At 57.8% G+C, this 22,831-nt stretch overlaps 1 protein-coding gene across 1 annotated transcript in view; it reads right to left on the bottom strand.

The window, feature by feature from the left end:
- The window catches only part of LOC116942077 (uncharacterized), a 35,350-nt gene continuing 12,519 nt past the window's right edge, over positions 1-22,831 (bottom strand). The window contains exons 2-9 of the mRNA XM_032953636.2: positions 20,359-20,424; positions 19,340-19,538; positions 13,391-13,473; positions 10,577-10,817; positions 7,340-7,545; positions 6,136-6,329; positions 5,372-5,534; positions 1-2,122 (exon numbers count right to left, since the gene is read on the bottom strand). Coding sequence (XP_032809527.1) covers positions 1,865-2,122; positions 5,372-5,534; positions 6,136-6,329; positions 7,340-7,545; positions 10,577-10,817; positions 13,391-13,473; positions 19,340-19,538; positions 20,359-20,415 — 1,401 coding nt within the window. The 5' untranslated portion in view covers positions 20,416-20,424 and the 3' untranslated portion in view covers positions 1-1,864. The remainder of the gene's footprint in view (positions 2,123-5,371; positions 5,535-6,135; positions 6,330-7,339; positions 7,546-10,576; positions 10,818-13,390; positions 13,474-19,339; positions 19,539-20,358; positions 20,425-22,831) is intronic.

Genomic DNA, 22,831 nt, shown 5'->3' on the forward strand with positions numbered 1-22,831 from the left:
TAAGTCGAGGAGGTTTATTGAATCATGGCTGCTGAGCCACAGCGCCCGAAGACCCGACACGCAGAGCGGCCAGAGACAAGCGTGCAATAGGCACACGGGAGAGATTGTGCTATTATTGTATTAGGCTGAAAATAATCGCAACTCGGTGGCTGCCGAGTGCAGAAGAAGCTGAATCGGCAGAATTCAATTTGCAATCACAGAAAGCGTTCATTGGTGAGGGATTCGAACCTCGGATCGATGGCGAATTAATCGATTATTAGTTCACGGTTCAGAGGTCCACATCCCATGGCGAGCGTGTCAGCCGTCGGTGCGTAACGGAGCGCGCGTGACTCGAATCGATTTCGCGTGCCGCCGGGCGCTGTCGCTTCGACAGCGCAAGGCAACGACGACGCTGCGTCATCATCATTATTCGACCTCCTTTGCCAGTACCAAAATGTAACAATAGGGGTTTTCCCCTTTTTTCTGGCAACAAAACTGAAACCTTTTGACGAGGATTCATGTTGCTGCATTAACCACAATACCTGCAGTCAAAATGCAAACAAAAAAAAACATACTATGATAATATTTGATGCATTGTCCTTGAAACTTCTGGCGTCATCTAGTCGAGCACCAATTGGGTCGAGGCTCAAAAGAAAACCGTCCCTTGGTGTGGACTAATGAGTTTCAAGGACAATGCATATATTATCATAGTAGGTTTTTTGTTTGCATTTTGACTGCAGGTATTGTGGTTAATGCAGACATTAATCCTTGTAAGAAAGGTTTCAGTTTTGTTCCCAGAAAAAAGGGGAAAACCCCTATTATGACGCTGCGTTAGTGTCAAGGTAGGGGCGAAGTTGCTGCCGCTGTTTGTGTGATCCCAATTGGGTTATTTCTGCGGTGTCATTTTTAGAATTCGGACCTTTGACGCCGGCACACAATGGCCTGCGCCTGTCGAGTGACCGCCACAATATCGTTAGCGTCCACTGCGAAGGAGACGGCGCGTCGTCGCAGTAGTAGCAGAAGTTGCATGTTGCCGTTAATACAACCGCAGTGTTAACCAGTGCGGCCAGCCGCTTCGAGCCGCGAACCGCTGCAGGAAGCGGCGAACGCGCTGCCCGCTGGGCCCTATCACCTCGCCCCAAACTATGGCCACCTCCTGCACGTGACTGTTGTGATATTAAGCGACGGTGCAGTAGGTGCACGTGACTACGCATGACCACCTGTAGTTGCACGTGACTACTCGTGACTGAACACCTGTGGCTGTACGTGACTATGCGTTGTAGGTGTAGGTGATTACTTCGCCTCCCACGCAGCGCAGAGCCACCTCGCGGAGTGCAGGGGAGTGGCTTCGGCTCCCGGGAGAGAGCGCGGAGAGGAGGGAGAGCCGAGAGAGCGGGGACAGGAGATAGGGGAGAGCGGAGGACAGGCGGGAGAGTGGGGAGAGCAGATCGGAGGGAGGGGAGGAGATTTTGGGTGGATGGGAAGGGGGAAGATGGGAGACCGAGGAACAGACAGGCAAGGGAGCGCAGGGGAGATGAGAAGGAGAGGAGGCGGGCTGAGGTATTGGAGACGGAACCTGGTGGGGAGAGAAGGACGCCATGTAGGCGAGAGGGGAGGAGAAGCAAGAGAGCGGAAAGGGGATACGCGACAGAGATGCCGACGATGATGGGCAGCGTGAGAGGGGAGAGTAAAGACGGGAGGAGATCGTCGTCGAGAGGCGGGAGAGCGGGGGGGAGAGGTACGAGACGGGGTCGGGCAGGCGGAGACGGAGCGAGTTCGCCCAGGAGGGTGACGACTCGGACAGGGAGAGCGCGTTTGACGGGAGCGGCAGGTCAGAGGTCAGAGGTCGAGCGGCGGAGGCGAGGAGACCGGACGGAGCTGGCAGTCAGTCGCGGGAGGAGCGCATGAGCATGCGCGTCGGGGAGTCGTAGGAGCCCCTCCGGCGCGGGGAGCCCTCGGCCCCCTCCACTCGAGGCCCCCACGGCTGCGGCTGCTGCTGCTGCTGGGACTCGGCAAGGGCCGGGAGCTCGGAGTCGCTGAGGCGGGAGACGCGGGACCTGCGGCGGGCGACGCGAGCTTCGCGGGAGGCGAGGGCGAGGCGGCGCTCGGGGCTCGTGAGCAGCGAGACGATGAAGCGAGGGAGCTGCGGGAGGCACGGGGAGAGGGAGGGGGGGAGGAGACGTGGGGGGGGGGGGTTACAGGGGAGGCACGGGGAGAGGGAGGGGGGGGGAGGAGGAGACGTGGGGGGGAGGCACGGGGACACGAGGAGGGAGCGACAACACACGAGGAGTCACGGGCAGGAGACGGGGATGGAGAGGGGGTGAGCACACACAGACAAAGATCCCCCGTGTAGCCGAAGCAGATTGTTGGGCCAAGTGCCGTTCGCGAGTAGCGCCTATTAAGGCCGGCGCGGCACACGAAGGGGCTGGTGGTGGCGTCAATATCACTTATTATTATAATTATTATTATTAAGTAATTTGATAATTAACTCCCCCACCCCCCACGACAGCCGCACTGAATCGTAGGATTATTTTCCAGGAGGAAGCTGCTGCTACTAAATTGAGGTTTTTATTTGTTTTTATGTTTTCAGTCGATGAACGACAATCAGTCGTGTTTGTTTATTATTCACGTGGGAGGAGGAAACGCCACCGCCTTGGGCGAAGGGGCAACGCTATATCCCCGTCAAGACGGAATAAACAGATGGCGATTTATGTATGTTGAACTTCTTTCGCACCGTATGTAGCCAACCGGGCTGATCGGAGGTGCGTGGAAGGACAACAAACTAATCACTTGCTGGCGAGCCAGATGTGTGGGTCCTCCGCGACGCCCACGACGGAAGGGAGTTTCACAACATTCATGCGGTGATCCACCAACGCTCGCTACTGCCTCGACAGCAGCGCTGGGTTACAGGCAGCCACGAGCAACGGCGTAGCCACCACCACCACCGCTACCCGGCGACATAACAGTCGGTGTGAACGCGTCGGGAGTGAGTGTATTGCAGGTTCGAGTCTGGCTAAGGTGAGGTTCTCAGGTGAGGCTCTCAGGTGAGGCTCTCAGGTGAGGCTTCCAGGTGTGTGGTGATTGATTGACAGAGGAACGACCGAGCGAATCTCTCCGAGTCATCATCACTCATCCATCACCCCGTAAAATTCACTCCGTGGATCCCGAGTGTAACATTCAACTCGGGTTCTTACCCGCTGCACACACTCGGGACCCCCTGTACACACTCGGGACCCCCTGTACACACTTGGGACCCCTGCATACACATGGGACCCCCTGCACACGCACGGGACCCCCTGTACACACACTCGGGACCCCCTGTACACACACTCGGGACCCCCTGTACACACTCGGGACCCCCTGTACACACACTCGGGACCCCCTGTACACACTCGGGACCCCCTGTACACACTCGGGACCCCCTGTACACGCACGGGACCCCCTCGCGGAGTAAGAGAGACAGGTGCGAGAGATCCGGTTTGCAAGCAGGGGGTTTATTCTGACAGAAGGAGTAGCGCCCCCCCCCCCGCCCCGTGCGAACCCACAGCACAGGCATCGCGCGGGCATCACCAGGAGGGGGGGGGGAGGGTCACGTGGCGAGGGGCATCGGCGTTGATTACACGCGGGGGTGGTGATTTTTATTGATTACACAATCCGGTGGTGGGTATGGTGATTTTGATTGATTACACAATCTGGTGGTGAGTATGATAATTTTGATTGATTACACGATCTAGTGGTGGTAGTTATGGTGATTTGGATTGATTACACAATCTGGTGGTAGGTATGGTGATTTGGATTGATTTCACGATATAGTGGTGGTAGGTATGGTGATTTGGATTGATTACACAATCTGGTGGTGGGTATGGTGATTTGGATTGATTACACGATCTGGTGGTGGGTATGGTGATTTGGATTGATTACACGATCTAGTGGTGGGTATGGTGATTTGAATTGATTACACGATCTAGTGGTGGGTATGGTGATTTGGATTGATTACACGATCTGGTAGTGGGTAAGGTGATTTGGATTGATTACACGATCTGGTGGTGGGTATGGTGATTTGAATTGATTACACGATCTGGTGGTGGGTATGGTGATTTGGATTGATCACACAATCTGGTGGTGGGTATGGTGATTTGGATTGATTAAACGATCTGGTGGTGGGTATGGTGATTTGAATTGATTACACGATCTGGTAGTGGATAAAGTGATTTGGATTGATTACACGATCTGGTGGTGGGTATGGTGATTTCAATTGATTACACGATCTGGTGGTGGGTATGGTGATTTGGATTGATTACACGATCTGGTGGTGGTTATGGTGATTTGGATTGATTACACGATCTGGTGGTGGGTATGGTGATTTGGATTGATCACACGATCTGGTGGTGGGTATGGTGATTTGGATTGATTACACGATCTGGTGGTGGGTATGGTGATTTGGATTGATTACACGATCCAGTGGTGGGTATGGTGATTTGGATTGAAAGCCCACTGAGCTTTCTAGCTCTTTCTCAGAAGCGACCTGGCCACAAACGATAGCTCAAATTAAATGGCTTATCACGTGGAAATATATCGCAGCCAAATACTCTGAACGCGTGGTGATGTCGATTCAGGATGTGGAGGGAAAAATCCGGAGTGCCCGGAGAAAAATCGACGCACCCGCGGGGGCAGAGACACACCGCAAACTCCAAATATACAGCAGGCGTCAGGATTGTACACCAGGCAATGCAGTTAGCGTCTCGGCACCAACATCCAGGCTGACGTCCATCCCAACAAGGAAGAACAATCGTGCGTACGCATGGAGCTGATTTCGAGATCGAGACGTGGAGGGACAGCTTCACTCATTTTGTTACAAGTTCACACCGGGTCACCTTGACGACAGTTAGCGCGACGCCGCATCCGCACACCCCCCTCTCCCTCTGCCCGCCCCTCAGTCCCCCCCCCCTCCCCTCCACCACGTCGCCACGGATGGACCGCTAAACTTAAAAACTAAGCTTTTATTTTTAATCAACTAAGGTCCACTCAGATGTTTTTCAGAAGCGACCTGGCCACAAAGTAGCTCATCATCATCATCATCACGTGAACATCATTGCAGTAGCCAAATCCACGCGACCACGGAGAGATATGCGAACTCCAAATATACAACAGGCGTCAGGGTCGGGACCTGGCCCACGACCTCCTGCATACCAGGCGAGATAGTTAACATCTCTTAGCCACCGCTGGCGCCGGGGCACCCTCAGGTCTAGAAGGTGTTCGCCCTGAAACGTCTGCGCATGGCGATGTCTCGCTCCATGGCGCGCTCCCACGAGGCAAGCGCTTGGCTCTCGCCTCCTCCGGGCGCCTCCCCGCGACTCCCCACGGCGTTGCGCAGCCCGAACTGCGGACCTACCAGCCAGCTGAGCGGGGTGTTGTGCACCAGGTGCTCGGGGATGGTGATCGCCAGGCGGCGGGCGACGCGCGCCGCGCCCACGCCTGCGCCCAAGGCGCCCCGCGTCGCGCTCCACGCGAGCCCCGCCCCGCGCAGCCAAACGCGCGCCGCCCGCATCGACACCCTGCGGGCGGGAGAGACGCACGGGGGAGAGACCCACGGGGAGAGACGCACGGGGAGAGACGCACGGGGGAGAGACGCACGGGGAGAGACGCACGGCGAGAGACGCACGGGGAGAGACCCACGGGGGAGAGACGCACGGGGAGAGACGCACGGGGGAGAGACCCACGGGGGAGAGACGCACGGGGAGAGACGCACGGGGAGAGACCCACGGGGGAGAGACGCACGGGGAGAGACGCACGGGGGAGAGACGCACGGGGAGAGACGCACGGGGAGAGACCCACGGGGGAGAGACGCACGGGGGAGAGACGCACGGGGGAGAGACGCACGGGGAGAGCATGAGTGAGATACGCGGGACTAGTTGTTTTGGGGGGGGGGGGTTAGACCGCGTAAATATGAATGTGTCGTTGAACGCGCCACCACCCGGCACAGGCAATTAGTAAAGTTGGCACGTTTTGTATTGTGCTCCCCACCTCCCTTAGTGCCCCAACCCTCTCTAGTGCCCCCCACCCTCCGTAGTGCCCCCCACCCTCTCTAGTGCCCCCCACCCTCCTGAGTGCCCCCCACCCTCCTGAGCGTGCCCCCCACCCCCACTGCTGACTGACCTGACAGTCGCCATCTGAACTCGGAGGGCCATGCGGGGAATCGCCACGGAGATGCCCAGCACCACTTTGGAGGCGTTGAAGGTCTTGACGGTGGCAATCAGCCAGACCCCCGCGGCCCCCTTCGCCACCCCGAGCGCCGCCTGCAGGACCCCCACGGCGCGGCGAGACAGCAGCCACACCCCGCGGTCCGGGTGCTGGGGGTCCCGGGGTGCCAGAGGGTGGAAGAGACAGCCAAGGAGGCTATTAAGAACCACTTCTCACGGCCGATGCCACTGCTGGATTGCACGTGTGGCGAGCCTCTTTCGCGCCGTACGTAGCCGACGGTGCCAATCGGAGGTGCGGGGGAAGGACAACAAACTAAACACGAGAAGCAGTTCTAGAGATATTAAGTGTTCAATCTCGATTATTATTAAAAGTGCATGGCTCCAGTGGCTTCCGAATATTGTGAGGAAGAGCGTTGCCGGTGGTGCACAAGCACAGTTAACAACTCAACACTTCCCGTGACAATAACACAGTGGCCTTAAAAGGAGGCGACGTTTCGGGCAATAGCCCTTCGCAGCGCATTATGAACCAAGCACTGCGGGGTGGTGGTGGTGGTAGTGGGTGCGGTGGTGTGCGCCTGTGATGCAGCGCTTTGGAGGCAAGGGTTGGTGAATCACGCAGCGACATCCACAATGTAGCCGGACCATCTGCGCGTGCACCCGTTCGTATGTATCGTGTGGGGGAGGAACTGGTCATGGGCCTCCCCTAGGACGACTCGGCCTGAAACGAGAAATCCGGTGCGGTGTGTGCCGCACTTGCCCCAGCAGCCTTGTGTGGGCTACACGGGGGACCTTTGTCTTTGTTGCCTACGCATGTAACAAAGACAAAGATCCCCCGTATTGCCTCAACAGACTGTACGAGCAAGTGCTGTTTGCGAGCACCTATGAAGGCCGGCACGGCACACACGAGGGGGTGGGTGAGCAACACCACGCCCGACCGCCTTTGTCTCCCCAGCGGCGATGTTTACTACACACCGCACCAGGTACTCAATTTGAGACTGAGTCAACCTAGGGGAGGCCCGGGACCGTTTCAGACAATCGTCACTGGTTGTTGGTCGTGAGCGGGAATCGAACCCGGGTCGCCAGGTTCGTAGCGCAGCGTAGCGCTCACCGCTTCACGCACGCGCACGCACGCGCACGCACACGCGCGCACGCGCACGTACCAGCCCCAGGGACGTGAGCAGCGCGCGGGGCACGCGCGCGCCCCGCGCGGCGAGCGCGCGCGCGCGCCGCGATCCGCGCCGCGTCACCCGCGTGAGCAGCACGGCGGTGCGCACCCCCAGCCCCGCCTCCTTCCGCGGGGGGGGCGCCGCTCCCCCGCCCTCATCCTGGGCCCCCCCCGAGCCGTCCACAGCGCCCCCGTCCTTCCCTGGGAACGGAATGACGCGCGGCGGGGGGCGGGGGGGGACTCCGATTACGACGGTGATGGACGCATCTCTAGATCTCGCTGAACGCGACAGGTAACCAACCCACATCCCAGGCGCCACGCACACAGATGCATGCTGCCAGCAGTTATGTGATGGTGGTCTAAGCACCGTGACTGGCCGTGCGCGCGGGGAGGGGGGCATGCCCCCCCCTACAAATGGTCGTGATCGATCTGAGTTGGTTGTGATGGACCAACCCCCTCTTCAGCCCCCTCCCTCCACTCTTCTAAACTTGGTCACACCCTCCCTAATCCTCCTCCCTCCCTTCGTCCTCCCCTCCCTGCACCATCGCCCCCTCCATGCACAAACACCTCCTCCTCTACTCTTTGTTTTTTTTCGGTAAAGTCACGTATGAATAAGAAATAATAAAATAACATAATAGCGTACGACGTTTCGGTTGCAACACAAGCAGCCATCATCAGGTATAGAAGAGCTAAATTTACGAGAGAGGGGAAACACATAACCTCAGATTTATATACAGACACCCAAGTAGGGGCAACTAACACAGATACAACAGGGGACACAGAGAGAGAAGCGTACCAGACAAACAGGGTTTAGCAAAATTTTGGAAACCATATAGAGCAACACAGACGGTCGGTCAAAACACAATTAACGCATAGTCCGGTTGATCACGCTATTTCAAAGATTGCTAAATTGCAAGTTAAGTATGAAACTCAAAATACAGACCGCACACACACACACACATAGACATCCAAGTAGAGCGAACCAGCACAGAGACAAGCACACAGTAAAGTCGCCTTAAATAGGCAGAGAAGGTAAGGCTGAGAGACAATGGGACAAATCAGCATGAGGTATGCATGGAGCAAAGTGGCAGCACACACTCGGAAACACCAAGGCCCACACACAGGCAAGAGACAGCACAGAGACACAAATCCAAGCCAAGACACAAAGGCAGATACACAAGCAGAGACAACACCATCACCCCCTCCCTGCACCATCACCCCCTCCCTGCACCATCACCCCCTCCCTGCACCATCACCCCCTCCCTGCACCATCACCCCCTCCCTGCACCATCACCCGCTCCCCTCCCTGCACCATCACCCCCTCCCCTCCCTGCACCATCACCCCCTCCCCTCCCTGCACAATCACCCCCTCCCTGTACCATCCCCCCCTCCCTCCACCATCACCCCTTCCCCTCCCTGCACCATCACCCCTCCCTGCACCATCATCCCCTCCCCTCCCTGCACCATCACCCCCTCCCTGCACCATCACCCCCTCCCTGCACCATCCCCCCCTCCCTGCACCATCACCCGCTCCCCTCCCTGCACCATCACCCCCTCCCCTCCCTGCACCATCACCCCTTCCCCTCCCTGCACCATCACCCCTCCCTGCACCATCATCCCCTCCCCTCCCTGCACCATCACCCCCTCCCTGCACCATCACCCCTCCCTGCACCATCACCCCCTCCCCTCCCTCCATCATCACCCCCTCCCTGCACCATCACCCCTCCCTGCACCATCACCCCCTCCCTGCACCATCACCCCCTCCCTGCACCATCACCCCCTCCCTGCACCATCACCCCCTCCCTGCACCATCCCTCCCTCCTTGCACCATCACCCCCTCCCCTCCCTGCACCATCACCCCCTCCCCTCCCTGCACCATCACCCCCTCCCCTCCCTGCACCATCACCCCCTCCCCTCCCTGCACCATCACCCCCTCCCTGCACCATCACCCCCTCCCTGCACCATCACCCCCTCCCTGCACCATCACCCCCTCCCTGCACCATCACCCGCTCCCCTCCCTGCACCATCACCCCCTCCCCTCCCTGCACCATCACCCCCTCCCCTCCCTGCACAATCACCCCCTCCCTGTACCATCCCCCCCTCCCTCCACCATCACCCCTTCCCCTCCCTGCACCATCACCCCTCCCTGCACCATCATCCCCTCCCTGCACCATCACCCCCTCCCTGCACCATCACCCCCTCCCTGCACCATCCCCCCCTCCCTGCACCATCACCCGCTCCCCTCCCTGCACCATCACCCCCTCCCCTCCCTGCACCATCACCCCTTCCCCTCCCTGCACCATCACCCCTCCCTGCACCATCATCCCCTCCCCTCCCTGCACCATCACCCCCTCCCTGCACCATCACCCCTCCCTGCACCATCACCCCCTCCCCTCCCTCCATCATCACCCCCTCCCTGCACCATCACCCCTCCCTGCACCATCACCCCCTCCCTGCACCATCACCCCCTCCCTGCACCATCACCCCCTCCCTGCACCATCACCCCCTCCCTGCACCATCCCTCCCTCCTTGCACCATCACCCCCTCCCCTCCCTGCACCATCACCCCCTCCCCTCCCTGCACCATCACCCCCTCCCCTCCCTGCACCATCACCCCCTCCCCTCCCTGCACCATCACCCCCTCCCTGCACCATCACCCCCTCCCTGCACCATCACCCCCTCCCTGCACCATCACCCCCTCCCCTCCCTGCACCATCACCCCCTCCCCTATCTGCACCATCACCCCCTCCCTGCACCATCCCCCCCTCCCTGCACCATCACCCCCTCCCCTATCTGCACCATCACCCCCTCCCTGCACCATCCCCCCCTCCCTGCACCATCACCCCTCCCCTCCCTGCACCATCACCCCCTCCCTGTACCATCCCCCCCTCCCTGCACCATCACCCCTTCCCCTCCCTGCACCATCACCCCCTCCCTGCACCATCCCCCCCTCCCTGCACCATCACCCCCTCCCCTCCCTGCACCATCACCCCCTCCCCTATCTGCACCATCACCCCCTCCCTGCACCATCACCCCCTCCCTGCACCATCACCCCCTCCCTGTACCATCCCCCCCTCCCTGCACCATCACCCCTTCCCCTCCCTGCACCATCACCCCCTCCCTCCACCATCACCCCTCCCTGCACCATCATCCCCTCCCTGCACCATCACCCCCTCCCTGCACCATCACCCCTTCCCCTCCCTGCACCATCCCCCCCTCCGTCCCCCCTTCACCTGTCCGCCTCTCGATGGCGCGGCTGCTGCTGCTGCTGCTGGTCGCGTCGTCTTCCTCCTCGTCGCCCGTGTCCGGGAGGTAGCACTCGAGCGCCATCTCCGCGCGGCTCAGCGTGAGGTCCGCGACCGCGTGCGCCACTTCGCCCACCTTGGTGCTCATCAGCGCGCCCAGGCCGGCCGCGGCGAGGCCGCGCGCCGACTCCACGGCCACGGAGCCCGCGTCCAAGGCGCGCGCCATTACCTATGGGAGAGGGGGTGGGGGAGGAGGGACGATGGGGAGATGGGAAGGTAGGTGGAGATGGGACGATGGGAAGGTTGGTGGAGATGGGACGATGGGAAGGTAGGTGGAGATGGGACGATGGGAAGATGGGAAGGTAGGTGGAGATGGGACGATGGGAAGGTATGTGGAGATGGGACGATGGGAAGGTAGGTGGAGATGGGACGATGGGAAGATGGGAAGGTAGGTGGAGATGGGACGATGGGAAGGTAGGTGGAGATGGGGAGATGGGGAGATGAGAAGGTAGGTGGAGATGGGACGATGGGAAGGTAGGTGGACATGGGACGATGGGAAGGTAGGTGGACATGGGACGATGGGAAGGTAGGTGGACATGGGAGGAGATGGGGAGATGGGGAGATGAGAAGGTAGGTGGAGAGGATGAGATGGGAAGGTTGGTGGAGAGGATGAGATGGGAAGGTAGGTGGAGATGGGGAGATGGGGAGATGAGAAGGTAGGTGGAGATGGGACGATGGGAAGGTAGGTGGAGATGGGACGATGGGAAGGTAGGTGGAGATGGGAGGAGATGGGGAGATGAGAAGGTAGGTGGAGATGAGGATATGGGAGGAGATGGAGAGAGGGAAGGTTGGTAGAGAGGAGGAAAGGAGGAGATGGGAGGAGGAGATTGAGAGAGGAGTGAGGGGGAAGTTTGGTGGAGAGGAAGGACATGAGAAATGTCAGCTGAGGACCAGTCGAGGTAGGTCAGTTTAACTCTAGCAGTAGTAGCAGTACTCGTGTGTAACTGGAGTAAGTGGATCACTCAGTGCCTTGATAGAGAACAAACTCATTGGCGATACTGCTGCTACATTGGCAGTGGGGCAGTGGGGCACACAAAACAACAGACCTCAACACATTCCTCACTCAAGGTGGAAACATTAAAAATGCCAAAAATATACAACAGGTGACATTTCGGACAAAGACCCTTCTTAATACCCCTGATGCGCTATGAAGAAGCGCCATTGCCCGAAACGTCGGATATTACATGTTTGTAATTTTCAAGCAAAGATCCCCCGCGTAGCCTTGAACAGACTGTTGGGGAAAGTGCTGTTAGCGAGCACCTAAGAGGGCCGGCGGCACGGCACATGGGGGGCTGGGTTGAGCCAGCACCACACCCGGCCGCCTTTGTCTCCCCAATGATGATGTTTACACACCGCACCAGGTACTCATTTGTGGCCGAGTCGACCGAGCGGAGCCCCAGGACCGTTTTCAGAAAATCGTCACCGGTGTTGGCCGTGGGCGGGAATCGAACTCGGGTCGCTGGGTTTGTAGCGCAGCGTAGCGCTCACCGCTCCAGGCTGTAGCCAGCCCCCAGGCTGTAGCCCAGGCTGTGGCCCAGGCTGTAGCCCAGGCTGTAGCCCAGGCTGTCGCCTGCCCAGGCTGTAGCCCAGGCTGTAGCCCAGGCTGTAGCCCAGGCTGTAGCCCAGGCTGTAGCCCAGGCTGTAGCCCAGGCTGTAGCCCAGGCTGTAGCCTGTGGGGCTGTCGCCTGCCTCGGCTACAGCGCCGTCGCGCAACCATCGGCGGATTGGGGAGGAACGTCGCGTCGACAAGACGCGCGACTTCCCCACCTCAAGGGGATCTATAATAGCGCCTTGGTTAAGGCGCTACGTGCGAATGTCGTTGTGGAGATGAGGTGAATGAAATCAGGTGAGAGGACACATCTGTGAATTCGGTGAAAGCGAAATTGAAGAGAGTAGATCGTGATGATGATGATGGATGAAGAGGCAACAGTAACGGTGGCGGGTTATTAAAGGGGTCGTGGGGTGAGCTAGGGAAGAATCAGTGCGGTTTGAGTGAGGAGCGGGAACTTGTGACTTGGACTTTGCACGGACATGGTCGGACGGGGTCTATGGACGAGACTCGGGACGGAGTGACAGCCAAATTGAGGGGAGCGCGCGTGATGGAACGGCGGCAATGAGATCGCCTCGCTTTGCGGGAGTGGCTAGGAGATGTTAACTACCTCGCCTGGTATACAGGAGGTCTTGGGTTCGATCCCGACCCTGACCACGCCTGCTGCTGCTGTATATTTGGAGTTTGCGGTGTCTCTCTCCCCGTGGTCGCGTGGATTTTTCTCCGGGTCCTCCGGTTTTTCCCCCTCCACGTTTAGAAACACGCGGTTAGATTATTTGGTTGCTATACGTTTCCACACGATAAGCCACTTTCGTGAGCTATCATTTGCGGCCAGGTGGCTTCTGAGAAAAAAGAGCCACATAGCTCAGTGGGGCCTTACCTGGTAAAACATAAAATATGTTTAGCTTACATGTGGATGGTATCAGCGGCGGATGGTGACGGCACGCTGACAGCATTCATCCAGCAGTAGATAGACACTGAGAATGATGAATGGGATCGCCCACGTCACTTGCCCCGCCCCTCCCCTCCCCCCTAGACTCCCTCCCCCCGCCCCCCGCCTCCCATCGCCCTCCCCCCGCCCCTCGTCCCATTCCCCATCACCCTCCCCCCGCCCCTCACCTACCTCCCCCCCCCGCCCCCTTCCCCCCGCTCCTACCCCCTCCCCTCGCCCTTTCCCCCCCCGCCCCTCTCACCTTTTCAGGAGTCTGGTGCAGCATGGGCACGCGCTCCTCGATGGCGTCCAGGCCCAGGCACGCGATGTCATTGGCGAAGGCGACTGCGGCGCGGTGCGTCGTGATTGGCGGGATGAGTCGGGGGGGGTGTTGGGGGAGGGGGCAGCGGTTAGAAAGATCGGAATGTTTATTTATACACTGGAGAAATCCGACGAGCTGTAAAGCTCTTTTTCACCGATGCCCATTAGGTTAAAACGGCCACACTTGCCAAGAGGAGACGCACACGTGCATACAATAACCCAATGCACAAGTGGTTAACATTGTATCGGCATAGAAAGAGGAATAAGATTTAATAATAGGGGTTTTCCCCTTTTTTTCTGCAAACAAAACTGAAACCTTTTTACAAGGATTAATGTTACTGCATTAACCACAATACCTGCAGTCAAAATGCAAACAAAAAACATACTATGATAAAAACATGCATTGTCCTTGAAACTGATTGGTCCACACCAAGGGACGGCTTTCTTTTGAGCCTCGAAACCAGATGACGCCAAAAGGCGTCACACAGCTCAAAGACAATGCCGCTGTCAAAGTAATGAGGGCTCGGGGTTGAACATCTACATCATTAGACCTCCTTGGCCAGTACAAGGATTCATGCAGACATGAATCCTTGTAAAAAGGTTTCAGTTTTGTTGCCAGAAAAAAAGGGGGAAACCCCTATTATTATTACATTTTGGTACTGGCAAAGGAGGCCTCATGAGAGAGGAATAAGATTATGAGTCGACCCCACAACGGGAATTTAAACTTGTGACCTGCAGATTGCGAAACGGGGTTGGCAATCATCAGGCGCGTGCAGCGCGTACCGACTTAAATTACATTTGACTGAACGGGTAATGGAATACTCAAGCGGACAATATGCCTCCCTCGCATATCAGTTCCTACATTATGAACGTAGTGTTTTGTTTCTTGACTCATCTCATCGCCTTCCTTCTCGTAGAGCAACATCTCCGCAGCATTGGTTGAACACGAGCAACACTCTGCACGGGACTTGGCATGCAGTGTCTCATCAGCAGAGCAGGGTCTGCTAGGACCAATAGATTGGTTGGAAGGAACTGGATTTATGTTTTACTTTATATTCAACTATTAAAAAAAAACATTATTTTACCAGGTAAGGCTCACTGATCTGTGTTGCTCTTTGTTTTAGAAGCGACCTGGCTACAAATGATAGCTCAACGAAGTGGCTTATCAAGTGGGCATTTATAGCAGCCAAATACTGGAAACGCGTGATGTTGATTCTAAATGTGGAAGGGAAAAAACGGAGGACCCCGGGGAAAAATCCACGCGACCACGGGGAGAGAGAGATAGATAGAGAGAGAGACACCGCAAACTCCAAATATACAGCAGCAGGCGTCAGGGTCGGGATTGAACCCATGTCCTCCTGTATACAAGGCGAGGTGGTTAACATCTCGCCACCGCGGCTCACATATATATGCATATAATAGACAACGTTTCGGACAATGGCCCTTCTTCACGGCACATAGAGATGGACCAGAGAAGTATGGCGAATAAAGAGAAGGGACATTGACCAAAACGTCTATTTTATATATAGCATGTTGTCTTATGAGGGTGGAGACGAAGGGTAGGATAAGCAACTTGGAGGTAGCGAATATGATGATGATGACGAGGTAGTGATGGGTGGGACACGTGTGAGGGCCACAGGGTGTGGAGGTTGTTTCTGATCCCGACATCTGTACGGGTGTTGTTTATATTCGCATCAACAACACCAACATTGGCGATCAGATACCTCATCCAAAACAAATTCCCCCGCACAGTTCAATCCATGACATCCCTGAACAACACGGCCCCACAGCAAAAGACAAAGATCCCCCGTGTAACCTAAACAGACTGTTGGGGCAAGTGCAATTAGCGAGCGCCTATGAAGGCTGGAACGGTACACGAGAGGGTGGGGTGTCCCCACCACGCCAGGCCTCCTTTGTCTCCCTCGTGGCGATGTTTTACACATCGTGCCAAGTTCTAAATTGAGGCTGAGTCGACCTAGGGGAAGGTCTAGGACCGGTTCAGACAATCGTCACCGGTGTTGGTGGCCTTGAGCAGGAATCGAACTTGGATCGCCGGGTTCGTAGTGCAGCGCGCTAACCGCTGCACCACCGCTCCCGACACTATACGGGCTCACTCGACAACCTAGCTCGCCACCCAGGGGCATGGCTCGCCACCCAGGGGCATGGCTCGCCACCCAGGGGCATGGCTCGCCACCCAGGGGCATGGCTCGCCACCCAGGGGCATGGCTCGCCACCCAGGGGCATGGCTCGCCACCCGGGGGCCTGGCTCGAGACTCGCGCGCCTGGCTCGCCACCCGGGGGCTTTTCTTTCCAGCTCGTCAGCTGCCAGCTCGACACGGGCACCCCCCCCCCCCCCCACAACATTCCACCGCGCGTGGCGTGGTGGAGACGGGGGGGGGGGCGCGTTTATTGAATTAAAAAATAATCACAAACAGCGCCGCCGCCTCACCCCAACGAGACTTTCGCAACCGGGTCAAACGGTGGTCGTGGTGGAGTTGGGGTGGCGGTGGGGGTGGTGGTGGTGGAGTTGGGGTAATGGTGGTGGAGTTGGGGTAGCGGTGGTGGAGTTGGGGTAGCGGTGGGGGTGGTGGTGGAGTTGGGGTGACGGTAGTGGAGTTGGGGTAGCGGTGCAGTTGGGGTGGTGGTGGTGGGGTCGTAGTGGTAGTGCTGGAGTTGGCGTGGTGGTGCAGTTGGCGTCGTGGTGGTGGAGTTGGGGTGGTGGTGGAGTTAGGATGGTGGTGGAGTTGGGGTGATGGTGGAGTTGGTGTGGTGGTGGAGTTGGGGTGATGGTGGAGTTGGGGTGGTGGTGGAGTTGGCGTCGTGGTGGGGGTGATGTTGGTGGTGGGGTTGAGGGTGGGGGTGGCGCGGGATCCCCTTTGTCTCCCTGTGACCCCTGTGTTCCACTTGCGTGCCCCCTTGACTCCCTCTGTGTACCCCCCTGTTGTAGGGGGACACCCTCACCCCCTGTCCCGCCATGTGCCCCTGATGCAGCTGGCGCGTGACGCCGCGAGACCCCCAATACATCCCCCCCCGTGCTGAGACCCCTATACCCCCCCCGTGCTGAGACCCCCTATACCCCCCCCGTGGTGAGACCCCCTATACCCCCCCGTGGTGGGACCCCCGTAACTCATCCCCAGTCGACCCCTCGGTTTACCGTGTGCCCCTTCATCACCAACTTGCCGTGCCGCTAGTTCTCCGGCGAGCATGGCGATCCACCACACTCGGAGACCCCCTCCCCTCTCCCACCCTGCCCCCCACAGTTAGAAAGGAGCCCCCCACCTCTCCCCCCCCCCCTATCCCGCACCACCGAGACGCTGGCCGGTGTCCAATGTGATCCCCACTGCGCCCAAACAAAGAGAAGACCAACCTCCACCGGCCGCCACGGTCACAGAGGACGCCTGATAATCGACTGTCCCCACCCCAACCCCAGCCCCCTACTTCTGCCGAACTCCGCGACTCACTGCGGGTATCCCGGCACTCTGCCTCGACTCGATACACAACCCTGCTGCCAGGAACTGGCATCCCCACGACACTCACACTGGGTTACCCCGGCACTCACACTGGGTTACCCCGGCACTCACACTGGGTTACCCCGGGCACTCACACTGGGTTACCCCGGCACTCACACTGGGTTACCCCGGCACTCACACTGGGTTACCCCGGACACTCACGCTGGGTTACCCCGGCACTCACGTTGGGTTACCCCGGCACTCACGTTGGGTTACCCCGGCACTCACGTTGGGTTACCCCGGCACTCACACTGGGTTACCCCGGCACTCACACTGGGTTACCCCGGACACTCACGCTGGGTTACCCCGGCACTCACACTGGGTTACCCCGGCACTCACGTTGAGTTACCCCGGGCACTCACACTGGGTTACCCCGGACACTCACGTTGGGTTACCCCGGCACTCACGTTGGGTTACCCAGGGCACTCACACTGGGTTCCCCCGGCACTCACACTGGGTTACCCCGGACACTCACGCTGGGTTACCCCGGCACTCACACTGGGTTACCCCGGCACTCACGTTGAGTTACCCCGGGCACTCACACTGGGTTACCCCCGGCACTCACGTTGAGTTACCCCGGCACTCACACTGGGTTACCCCGGCACTCACACTGGGTTACCCCGGGCACTCACGTTGGGTTACCCCGGCACTCACGTTGGGTTACCCCGGCACTCACACTGGGTTACCCCGGCACTCACGTTGGGTTACCCCGGCACTCACACTGGGTTACCCCGGGCACCCACGTTGAGTTATCCCGGCACTCACACTGGGTTACCCCGGCACTCACACTGGGTTACCCTTGCACTCACACTGGGTTACCCCGGCACTCACACTGGGTTACCCAGGCACTCACGTTGAGTTACCCCGGGCACTCACGTTGGGTTACCCCGGCACTCACACTGGGTTACCCCGGCACTCACACTGGGTTACCCCGGCACTCACGTTGAGTTACCCCGGCACTCACACTGGGTTACCCCGGCACTCACACTGGGTTACCCCGGCACTCACACTGGGTTACCCCGGGCACTCACACTGGGTTACCCCGGCACTCACACTGGGTTACCCCGGGCACTCACACTGGGTTACCCCGGCACTCACACTGGGTTACCCCGGGCACTCACACTGGGTTACCCCGGCACTCACACTGGGTTACCCCGGCACTCACACTGGGTTACCCCGGCACTCACGTTGAGTTACCCCGGCACTCACACTGGGTTACCCCGGCACTCACACTGGGTTACCCCGGCACTCACGTTGAGTTACCCCGGCACTCACACTGGGTTACCCCGGCACTCACACTGGGTTACCCCGGCACTCACACTGGGTTACCCCGGGCACTCACACTGGGTTACCCCGGCACTCACACTGGGTTACCCCGGCACTCACACTGGGTTACCCCGGCACTCACACTGGGTTACCCCGGCACTCACGTTGAGTTACCCCGGCACTCACACTGGGTTACCCCGGCACTCACACTAGGTTACCCCGGCACTCACGTTGAGTTACCCCGGCACTCACGTTGAGTTACCCCGGCACTCACGTTGAGTATCGCAGTGCTCTGTGTGGGCTACCCCCGGGTACTCGTGGTGGGGAGACCCCCGGGTACTCGTGGGGAGACTGCCGGGTACTCGTGGTGGGGAGACTGCCGGGTACTCGTGGTGGGGAGACCCCCGGGTACTCGTGGTGGGGAGACCGCCGGGTACTCGTGGTGGGGAGACCACCGGGTACTCGTGGTGGGGAGACCGCCGGTACTCGTGGTGGGGAGACCCCCGGGTACTCGTGGTGGGGAGACCCCCGGGTACTCGTGGTGGGGAGACCCCCGGGTACTCGTGGTGGGGAGACCCCCGGGTACTCGTGGTGGGGAGACCCCCGGGTACTCGTGGTGGGGAGACCCCCGGGTACTCGTGGTGGGGAGACCCCCGGGTACTCGTGGTGGGGAGACCGCCGGGTACTCGTGGTGGGGAGACCGCCGGGTACTCGTGGTGGGGAGACCCCCGGGTACTCGTGGTGGGGAGACCCCCGGGTACTCGTGGTGGGGAGACCCCCGGGTACTCGTGGTGGGGAGACCGCCGGGTACTCGTGGTGGGGAGACCCCCGGGTACTCGTGGTGGGGAGACCGCCGGGTACTCGTGGTGGGGAGACCGCCGGGTACTCGTGGTGGGGAGACCCCCGGGTACTCGTGGTGGGGAGACCGCCGGGTACTCGTGGTGGGGAGACCCCCGGGTACTCGTGGTGGGGAGACCCCCGGGTACTCGTGGTGGGGAGACCCCCGGGTACTCGTGGTGGGGAGACCCCCGGGTACTCGTGGTGGGGAGACCCCCGGGTACTCGTGGTGGGGAGACCCCCGGGTACTCGTGGTGGGGAGACCCCCGGGTACTCACGCTGGGACTCGAGGAGGGACGCGAGCGGCCTCCCGGTGCGCGCCGCGAGGGCCGCGACCCCGCGGAGCCACAGCTCGGCGAGGCCGCAGAGCGCGGAGAGGGCGCGGCTCCTCCGCTTGGCGTCCCCGTACGCGTCCCACGCCACGCGAGAGCCCAGCTCCACCAGGGGCAGCTGGGACACGCGGGTCAGCGCGTCCCCCTACACGCAGAGGGGGTACGCACGGAGGGAGGGGGTACACGTTGAGAGGGGGACAGTTGTCGCGGCGGTCACAGGTAGGCGAAGGGAGTCCCGCGCCACGCGCGACCCCAGCTCCACCAGGGGCGGTCAGGACACGCGGGTCAGCGCGTTCCTCTGCACACAGAGGGGGTACGCGGAGGGTCGTAGAGAGGTCACAGGGGGTCAATGTCATCGTCGTCACCGGTGCTGGCCGATGCACGCGCGGGTGTCCGCAGGGGACTCAGACTCTGTGGTCAGCGGGGAGCTCACGGACGAGGCTGGCGAGGGGACACGTGCCAGGGGGTACCCCGTGGGGTGTACGAAGGGACGGGAGACACGCAGGGTGAACACGGGGACCCGGCAGCGGGGTCGCCAAGGGGGTTAGCCAGGGACATGGGGATCGATTTCATGAACGATAATGATTGATTATGAACGTTCTTGAATTAAAACTATATATTTTTTAAGACAAATTATGTTATGATTGCGATGATGAATATTGAATCGTGATGATGATTTTATGGTGATGACGATTCTTATTTAATGATGACAATTGATAATGGTGAGATTAATGTTGTTGATGATGGTGGTGGTGGAATTAATGTTGGTGATGATGGTGATGTTGGTGGAATTAATGTTGGTGATCTTGGTGATGATGTTGGTGATGTATGTTAGTAATGATGATGATGAGATTAATGTTGTTGATGATGATGGTGGTGGGATTAATGTTGGTGATGATGGTGGTGGTGGAATTAATGTTGGCGACAGTGATGATGATGATGGTGGTGGTGTTGGTGGGATTTACCTTCGGCTTAGAAGCTCCCTCCACCGGCATCACCGCACCTTCCGTGCTCGACTCCATGTACAACTTCTGCGAAGCACGACACAGAGAGAGAGGAGAGACAGAGAGAAAGGAAAGAGAAGGGAGAGAGGAGAGAGAAAGGTGGATGTTTGGAGGGAGCGAGGGGGGTGGGAGTGGGTTGGTAAACAACGAAGTTGAGAGAGTCTGGGATGGGTGAGGAGCCGGTGAGGAGCGGGTGAGGAGCAGGTGAGTGGTGGAGTCGCGTGAGATGTGGTTGCCATGACAACCGCTAAATATAATATGAACTTAATTAATAACCCCGTACAAAATAAACAACACATTTGTCGATAACACTGCGGCTTTAAAATGCAAAAGTACATAACAGACGACGTTTCGGGCAATGGCCCCTCTTCACGGCACACGGAAAGAGGCCACAGTGGTAGAAACATAATAAACTCGTCAACTCTCTACTCGTTCCACTCCTTTCTGTTCTCTCCATGTGCTGTGAAGCAGGACCATTGCTCGAAACGTCGCCTAATATATGTATTTTTTCCTCTAAGAGGCACACACAGACACACTGTTGTTGTTGACGAATGGTCAATATCTGCTGCTGCTGCTGTTGTTTGTGCATGACTGCCGACGCAGCAGCAACAGCAAAGTTGTGTCACGGGGACACTACTGGGAGGCACGGCGGGAGGAGCTGTACCCTGTCGTGTACTCTGGTCGTGTACCCTGGTTGTGTACCCTGACGTGTACTCTGGTCGTGTACCCTGTCGTGTACCCTGTCGTGTACCCTGACGTGTACCCAGTCGTGTACTCTGGACGTGTAGGTCGTGTACTCTGGTCGTGTACCCTGACGTGTACTCTGGTCGTGTACCCTGGACGTGTACTCTGGTCGTGTACCCTGACGTGTACCCTGACGTGTACCCTGTCGTGTACTCTGTCGTGTACCCTGGTCGTGTACCATGGACGTGTACCCTGGACGTGTACCCTGGACGTGTACTCTGTCGTGTACCCTGGACGTGTACCCTGACGTGTACCCTGACGTGTACTCTGGTCATGTACCCTGGACGTGTACCCTGGACGTGTACCCTGACAAATACCCTGTCGCGTACCCTGGACGTGTACCCTGACGTGTACCCTGGACGTGTATCCTGACGTGTACCCTGGACGTGTACCCTGACGTGTACCTACGGACGGTTGTTGAACGCGGACAGGGATCAAAGTGATGGATTCCAGAGGTGGGCGGCAATGCGGTGGTTGCTGGAGCGCTGTTGGAAGGGTGGACTAGACATTGTGTCAAAAACACAAGGGTGGACTAGACATTGTGTCAACAACACAAGGGTGGACTAGACATTGTGTCAACAACACAAGGGTGGACTAGACATTGTGTCAAAAACACAAGGGTGGACTTGACATTGTGTCAAAAACACAAGGGTGGACTAGACATTGTGTCAAAAACACAAGGGTGGACTAGACATTGTGTCAAAAACACAAGGGTGGACTTGACATTGTGTCAACAACACAAGGGTGGACTAGACATTGTGTCAAAAACACAAGGGTGGACTAGACATTGTGTCAACAACACAAGGGTGGACTAGACATTGTGTCAAAAACACAAGGGTGGACTAGACATTGTGTCAAAAACACAAGGGTGGACTTGACATTGTGTCAAAAACACATTGGTGGACTAGACATTGTGTCAAAAACACAAGGGTGGACTAGACATTGTGTCAAAAACACAAGGGTGGACTTGACATTGTGTCAAAAACACAAGGGTGGACTAGACATTGTGTCAAAAACACAAGGGTGGACTAGACATTGTGTAAAAAACACAAGGGTGGACTAGACATTGTGTCAAAAACACAAGGGTGGACTTGACATTGTGTCAAAAACACAAGGGTGGACTAGACATTGTGTAAAAAACACAAGGGTGGACTAGACATTGTTTCAAAAACACAAGGGTGGACTAGACATTGTGTCAAAAACACAAGGGTGGACTTGACATTGTGTCAAAACACAAGGGTGGACTAGACATTGTGTCAAAAACACAAGGGTGGACTAGACATTGTGTAAAAAACACAAGGGTGGACTAGACATTGTGTCAAAAACACAAGGGTGGACTTGACATTGTGTCAAAACACAAGGGTGGACTAGACATTGTGTCAAAAACACAAGGGTGGACTAGACATTGTGTCAAAAACACAAGGGTGGACTTGACATTGTGTCAAAAACACATTGGTGGACTAGACATTGTGTCAAAAACACATTGGTGGACTAGACATTGTGTCAAAAACACATTGGTGGACTTGACATTGTGTCAAAAACACAAGGGTGGACTTGACATTGTGTCAAAAACACAAGGGTGGACTAGACATTGTGTCAAAAACACAAGGGTGGACTAGACATTGTGTAAAAAACACAAGGGTGGACTAGACATTGTGTCAAAAACACAAGGGTGGACTTGACATTGTGT

This window comes from Petromyzon marinus, chromosome 13, assembly GCF_048934315.1.
Source record: "Petromyzon marinus isolate PM22_M1 ecotype Great Lakes invasive population chromosome 13, UKy_Petmar_22M1.pri1.0, whole genome shotgun sequence".
Classification (NCBI taxonomy): Eukaryota; Metazoa; Chordata; class Hyperoartia; order Petromyzontiformes; family Petromyzontidae; genus Petromyzon; species Petromyzon marinus.